The 7,557-nt window shown below is 39.5% G+C and overlaps 1 protein-coding gene across 1 annotated transcript; it reads right to left on the bottom strand.

The window, feature by feature from the left end:
- Positions 1–647: 647 nt before the first annotated feature.
- On the bottom strand, positions 648–6,107 carry LOC121878134 (deleted in malignant brain tumors 1 protein-like). The gene is made up of 4 exons (XM_042384142.1): positions 6,080–6,107; positions 3,880–4,218; positions 3,602–3,736; positions 648–1,730 (listed from the first exon to the last, which is right to left on the bottom strand). The coding sequence occupies exons 2-4, from the start codon at positions 4,215–4,217 to the stop codon at positions 1,532–1,534; spliced, it is 672 nt and encodes a 223-aa protein (XP_042240076.1). The 5' UTR covers position 4,218; positions 6,080–6,107; the 3' UTR covers positions 648–1,531.
- Between the last annotated feature and the right edge of the window lie 1,450 nt (positions 6,108–7,557).

Here is a 7,557-nt window from a genome sequence, read left to right as displayed (position 1 = left end):
AATTGGACTCAAACTTAACCAACAACTCCCTTTCAACTGAACTGAAAATTAATATACAGCCTCGAAATGGCTGGAGCAGAAATCCAAGGCCACAGATGTCCGAGGACGAGAACTGGAATAAGGGTCTCGACACCAACATCGTTGAAATACTGTACTAACAATCATTACTCTCAACACATACTGTTATCGCCATGCACAATTGTGCGCGCCTGCAACATGTTAAGTGAAGAAACTGTTTACAACTCAGAATAGCTTACTAAGCGAGATGGAGCTGGTGGCAGCTGTGTGACTGCCTGAGGGGCAGACTGTCGCCTTCTACTGTAGAGGCAAAATCTTGATTCTCATCAGCCAACATCTTCCTGCAGGATATTATATTTGTTCTCGTTGGTCTAACCCTAGACCCAAAAACGTGAGTGTGATTGTGAACTGTTGAATCCTCTGAGAACTTTAAATAACTTTAATAAGTATAATTATGTACTGTATATTGATCATATTATTCAATCTGCATGTCCTGATGTATCAGCAGTTGTTACATGTGAGTTATATTTAACAGGTTATGTACTGTATATTGATCGTATTATTCAAACTATGTGTCCTGATGTACCGGCAGTTGTTATATGTGAATTGTATTCAACAGGTTTTGACCGAATTATGCTCATCGCGTCAACGACAAGGGTCTTATTGTCCTGCACAACCCAAAATCGCTCCTATGAGCGATTACACATACTCTGCCTCATTAACTACTTACTTCCTGTAGCTGATGTTTACTCCAGTTAAACCTTCTACATGAAACAGTGCCCATGACTCAGTTTCCATAATGTTTCCACATCTAAGCTTTTATATGAAACAGAAGCTATAAATTTGGCATATAATCACATAGACAGCTATTGATCGAAGTGAGCCGAAATAATAAGGATTTGAATCTGTCCACCAAAATTCTTTCCGACCCATAAAATTGTTCGGACGAATGGAGAGACGGGCAGAGGTAATTTTGTATGTCCCTCCCTTTTTCCCTGTATGGTATGGTAAATTATGGTAGGAATGATATTACAGAATTTTCTAAATATAATAACGTAATATTATAGAAATGATGGAGAGAGAGAGAGAATGAAAGAGAAAGACCGAAATAGAAAAATAGGAAAAGCGAGAGATAGAGATAAATTCACTGACAGAAAAATAAAGAAAAATCAGAGACAGGTAACTAGAAAGAGAGAGAGAGAAACAAAGAGTCAGACACGGAATTAGAAAAGTAAAGAGACAACTAGAGAGAGAGAGATATTATTAGTTTTAGTCCATAACATGAAAATTGAGGAAGCAGTTCTAAATAGATCATCAAATGGTGATGGCTATAGTAAGTATAGTGGTGCTGGCTAAAGTGGTGTTGGTGTTCAAGGTGGTGGTAGTTGTGGGAGTAAGTGTTGAAATGCGATAATGTTAATAGTGGTGGTAGTTGTGTTCAGCAAGTGTACTACTGATTTTAGTAGTAAACACCAGAAGTTGTGTTTGTCATAGCCTACTTCAGACCAGTCACCTAACTTGTAGCAGTAGCAGTCGTGGTAATCATGGTAGTCGTGGTAGGCGTGGTAGTCGTGGTAGTCGTGGTAGGATGGGGGAAGCACCAGATGAAACAGCGGAAACCTTTCTCGACTTTGTTACCGTTACTGGAGAAGGTAAATCTCGCCCAGCCTTCCTTGGTGACGGTACCATTCGGGGAGTCGGTGCCACAGTGCCTGAGATAAGTGCCACTCATTATTCAACTATCTATCTATCTATCTATCTATCTATCGATCTATCTATCTATCTATCGATCTATCTATCTATCTATCTATCGATCTATCTATCTATCTATCTATCTATCTATCTCTGTCTGTCTGTCTGTCTGTCTATCTGTCTGTCTGTTGATTTTTCTCCCACTTACCCTCTCTCTCTCATTTTAGATCTCAATCTCTCTCTAACTCTTACACTATTTCTCTACCTTTCTCTCTAATGCTTTTTCTCAGATTAGGTTTCAGTTTTCTCTCACTCTTTTCCCGTCTCACTTTCTCTCGCTCATTCTTATCCACTACTGTTCAAGATGCGCGGCGGCCGAGTGGATACAACGTTCGTCTCCCGTCCTAAGGGTCTATGATTCGATTCCGGGGTACTCCAAGTCCACCCAGCTGCAAATGGGAACTTAAAGGACTGTCAAGCTCATATGGGCTCTATTATAATCTGGACTTCTCTTCAGTGTCTCCTAACTAGACAATTATATTTTACATTTCTCTTAATAATTTCATCCATATTCAGCTTTTCTCTTTGATAACTTTTTGTCTTTTGTATCTCTCTTTCGTCCGTGATATTTTTCTTTCCCAAACCTCGTATTACTATAATCAATTCTTCATTATATCATATTTTCATCGACCTTTTCCCGCCTCCATTTATTCCTGGGACTTCTTGAATATATAATATCCCTCCAATTCCCTCCCTATCTCTCCTTCTCTTACGCCCATCACTATCTCTCTATCTCTACATTGATGTTCTCTGGCCAATTATAAAATTCCAGTTGGAATTTCAGTCCCTGGGCATACACATGATGCGTGCTATTAATAATAACAATAATAACAACACCAATAATAATAATAATAATAATAATAATAATAATAATAATAATAATAATAATAATAATAATAATAATAATAATAATAATAATAATAATAATAATAATAATAATAATAATAATAATAATAACAATTATCAGATTATAAAAAAGCAGCAAAAACAATGATCACATTGAAAACATTAACACTAACCATTAGAATAAACAATACGAACCAACACAACAACGACAACAACACTACTATTATTTAGAACGTTATGAACAATAAAAACAGCCCAAACACAAAAATCATTACATCATCTATGCCAGGGGTGTCAAACATGCGGCCCGACACACTCTTGCATGCGGCCCGCGGCCCATTTGCTGCTCCAGCCTTACCTTGAGGAGCTAAAACTAAATAGTGTGTGTATCCCTCAGCTGAATAAAATAATTGAGCTCCAGTGTGATTCTGTGTTGAGGAACAAGTTTTCGAGTGTTGATGTTGGCACATTCTATCAATATTTTGGACCAAATTATCCCAGGATTAAATGTTTTGCCTCAAAGATTATGTAAATGTTCGGAAGTACATATATCTGTGAACAACTCTTTTCTGTGATGAACTTGAACAAGTCTCGGCTTCGGTCTCAACTAACTGATGCGCACCTTAATTCAATACTGAAGGTTGCTACAGCTCAGTCGTTAGTGCCAAACTTTGATGCACTGGTCCATACCAAGAGGTGCCAATTATCAGGAAGCAGCAGTAGCAAACAATAAGATTGATCAAGGTAAGTAAACACTTGATTTGTTTGTTTTTAAGGGTTTCGCACGAGCGCAGACTACATCCACCTTTCTTATTTTGTCGTACTACTCACCTAAGAGGTGATTGCGAAGTGCTCATAATAATGTTACTTGGCCCGCATACTGTGTACTCATATTAAATCTGGCCAGCCTTGGCAATTAAGTTTGACACCCCTGATCTACGCAAATAAACAAACACAACAAAACACAACACAACAATACTCTCACGTCTTTGAAGCTCCTTTGGAAGTTACAATAAGACGATCGTGAAGGCAGCCAGTTGAGGACTCCAACTTGAACATGCGGCAATTCATCTTGAGGTAATTAGAAACCTTGGGACCACAGGTAACCTGCCATTGACACCTGTAGAGGGGGGAGGTGGTGTGTAGTGGGTGGTGGGTGATATAATTTTTTAATACATTTGGTGGTCCGTCTGTTTTAGTACACGAGAGAGAGAGAGAGAGAGAGAGAGAGAGAGAGAGAGAGAGAGAGAGAGAGACACTCACCTCGTCTTAGTAGGGTAGTTCATGGGGAAGTTAGGGGACTCGACGATGGCTCTAGTCCCTGGTGCCATAGTAATAGACACAGGGGAGGTACACGTAGACGATTGACGGAACACATCACCTAACACGTCCTCCTCCTCCCATCTTAACCTCACATCATCGTCAGCACGCCTATGAGGGCCAGAACCCACTTTCATATCAGCTGCAACGCCCACGCCATCGTCAGCACGCCTAGGAGGGCCAGAACCCACTTCCATATCAGTTGCAATGCCCACACCAACGCCCACACCCATTATCATCATCATCATCATCATCATCATCATCATCTTCGGAATCGTCATCCTGAAAATCCAGAAACGAGAGTGTAAATATTAATGATGGGATTAATAATTAATTAATTATTTATTATTACCATCATAATCACTTCTTCCACACGGTGAAGGTATATTTCCACCTTCGTAATGCAGACACTCAGGGTACGGAAGCATTCATGTATCACTATAATTGGAGGCTCTCATGTTTAATGACGAATCTTACATTCGTTATCTTTTAACAGGTGATCTCGTACACGCCTAGAGTTTCTGTGCTAGTGTGTTTCTTCTACCGCATTTGCCGCTAGGAGTGCTGTAGTAGCAGTTCAGTTAAGATGGCGTCTGTGACAGAGAAGGCATACTGTGTTGTGTTGCTTGCGGAAACAAAATCTCCTGTCAGTGTTCAGTGAATGTTCAGAACAAAGTATGGAAAGAAACCACCTAATGTGAAGTTAATTAAGTCGTAGATGACAAAATTATTGGAAACGGGAAACGTGGAAAAAGGAAAGAGCAGTGGTGGACCATCAGTTTCCGGTGGGACGGTGGAAAACATTCAAACTGTTTTCACACGGTCACCAAGGAAATCGGTGAGACAAGCTTCACGCCGACTACAGATACTTAAGTCTACAGTGCACAAGGTGTTTCACAATCGTTTGAAGTTACACGCCTACAAGGTACAAATTGTTCACCAACTGAAGCCCGATGACCGTCCAAAACGTGAACAATTCGCTAATGACATTTTGAACCGCATTGACGAGGATAATGACGTCTTGTTACGTGTCTGCTTTTCAGACGAGGCTACGTTTCATGTTAGTGGTACAGTCAACAGACACAATGTGCGTATTTGGGGATCGGAAAACCCACATGTCGTAAAGGAGCATATTGGGTACAGTCCGACGACCAATGTCTGGGGTGGACTAATGCAGGGCGGGATAATTGGTCTTTTCTTCTTTGCTGAGAACACTATTTCCGCAAATAAGTACCTGGATATGCTCATCAATTACCCCATCCCCCAGTTGCAGGACAGGCAGCCAACTGTCATCTTCTAACAAAATGGGGCACCCCCTCATTGGGCACATGTTGTTCGTGAAACTCTCGACGCAACATTTCCAAATCGATGGATCGGCAGGGACAGGCCAATCCCATGGCCCCCAAGATCACCAGACATTACCCGGCTGGATTTCTTCCTGTGGGGTCATGTTAAAAATTTGGTTTATGCAACAGTTGTTCCAGATATCAGGACATTGCGAGAACGAATTACTGATGCAATTGCAACAGTTAACCCACAAATGTTGGAAAATGTGTGGCGTGAGTGTGAATACCGTTTAGACATTTTACTTGCCACTTCGGGTGCACATGTGGAAGTTTATTAAGTTCATTAACTATGCATCAAAACTTTGTATGTTTATCTATTTATGATTAAAACTGTTTTTGACTACGAGTGTCTATTTAAAAGTCATAGCATGCTTTAATCAGGGTAATCATTTATGGACACCCCTTTGAAGTAAACCTTACTGCTTCATTTTGATATACTGTTTGTTAGAGTAATTAAAAACACAATCATGACGAGCTTGCACACACACACACTTCAGATTTCCATAAACCTCTTTAACCAAGAATTTTGATTAAGTCACATAAGATCCGAATCTCATGAGCATAATAAAATTTTATCTGATTTATTTACTGTGAACGGATCTGATCTTCAAAATAAATTATCAAAGATTCACTCTTGTACATAACGGTTCACTTAGTTCAGTAAACACTCAGATGCTTCAACCACAGTTTTCGAGTTCTTGGTTACAGTTCTGTGGTCGATAGCTAACTTATGTATAATGTTTGCAATTAAGCTTCTAATAAGTGATTTGAGGCTTCAGCAAACCCAGAAAACGTACTACGTTCGTCTTGGTTGTTCGAAGGTTCAGTTGGAAGTAATAAACCAGATGACCACCCGTCTTTATATACATGACTGAGTCCTCTCTGTAAATAAATTTTGGAGATATTAACCGTCGCATTACACCTGTGTAGATATGACGCAGGTGACCAGGTATACTCGGACCTGACACTTCTGTCACGATTATAATTTCTATATAGAGTAATTCTAAACCTGTTAATCCACTCTCTCTCTCTCTCTCTCTCTCTCTCTCTCTCTCTCTCTCTCTCAGTATTTGCTACTGTCACTTTCTCTATTCTACATTCTAGCTATCTCTCTATCTACCTATCTCTATATACTTGTTAAAATGAGTGTATGTGAGTGTGTGTGTGTGCTTCCAAACTATTACTCAGTACGTGTTAAAATATACCAATTATGTGACGTGTAAATTAGAGTTATGGTTCATTACATAATAAAACAATTTAAAAAAAATATTCTCTATAATATTGTGACCTTGAGCTTTTACCTTATATCAAGTAGGACTTTTTCCGTCCTGGAGTTATATAGTTGATATATACACTCAGTTAGTTAGTCATGCATATTCCGTACCGGTATATATACAGATGCAGATGGCATTGACCGTAATGTTCACGCGACCAGGTCGTTATGGGTCATTATTGTAGATCTTTTATTTGAAATATTCTTTGATGAGTCCTAACGAACTCCACCCAACAGGCAACTTAAGAACAGGTGTTGCTCTGCCTGACTCACCTGCAGAGACTAAGATAATGAGGATTTCCACGAATGTTTCCAATACCTACTGTACGCTGAAAAGATGTGAATTGTTTACTTGTTTACTAAGAGTGTCGCCCCCCACCCAAACACGGAAAGGTAAATATGGAACCTTCTCCTCAAGGGTAATTTCAATGAGGCAGCTGACTAATATAAACTGGTGTAAAACCTCGTTATAGCGACTGTCGTTATGTTGGATCAGTTAATGGTAATGTTGATGCTGTCCTTTGACTTAATAAGTGTTGTTTACAAGCGTGTGTGTAGCTGTTGTTGTTACATGTAGGAGGTTTGTAAGTTTGTGTGACTGTTGCTGGCGATTGTAAGTGTGTATGGCTGTTGTTGTTATTTGTAACAGGTTTGTAAGCGTGTGTGGCTGTTGCCGTTGTTTCTAAAAGTGTGTAAGCGTGTGTGACTGTTGCTATTTATAAATGTGTGTGGTTGTTGTTGTTATTTGTAAGTGTATGTGGCTGTTGTTGTTATTTGTAAGAGGTTTGTAAGCGTGTGTGGCTGTTGTTATTTGTAAGTGTGTGTGGCTTACAAAGGGAAAATCTTGTCTAACAAATCTGCTGACGTTTTTCAGGAGAGTCTTCCAGGTAGTAGATAATGACGAAAATTACGATTATTTACTTAGACTTTAGCAAAGCATTTGACAGAGTACCGCATCAGAGGCTTCTGAAAAAAGTTAGGGCTCATGGTATCGAGGGGAAA

Source organism: Homarus americanus, unplaced genomic scaffold (genome assembly GCF_018991925.1).
Source record: "Homarus americanus isolate GMGI-L3 unplaced genomic scaffold, GMGI_Hamer_2.0 scaffold45562, whole genome shotgun sequence".
Taxonomy (NCBI): domain Eukaryota; kingdom Metazoa; phylum Arthropoda; class Malacostraca; order Decapoda; family Nephropidae; genus Homarus; species Homarus americanus.
This window is presented reverse-complemented; position numbering and strand designations above follow the sequence as displayed.

Bases quoted from the DNA above. Each gene is read 5' to 3' on its own strand.
- LOC121878134 (XM_042384142.1), bottom strand. From the start codon at position 4,217: ATGACGATTCCGAAGATGATGATGATGATGATGATGATGATGATGATA. The intron at 3,737-3,879 runs GTGAGTGTCTCT...CCCCCTCTACAG, and splicing joins AACTACCCTACTAAGACGAG to GTGTCAATGGCAGGTTACCT. The intron at 1,731-3,601 runs GTGAGAGTATTG...CACTTATCTCAG, and splicing joins TCCAAAGGAGCTTCAAAGAC to GCACTGTGGCACCGACTCCC.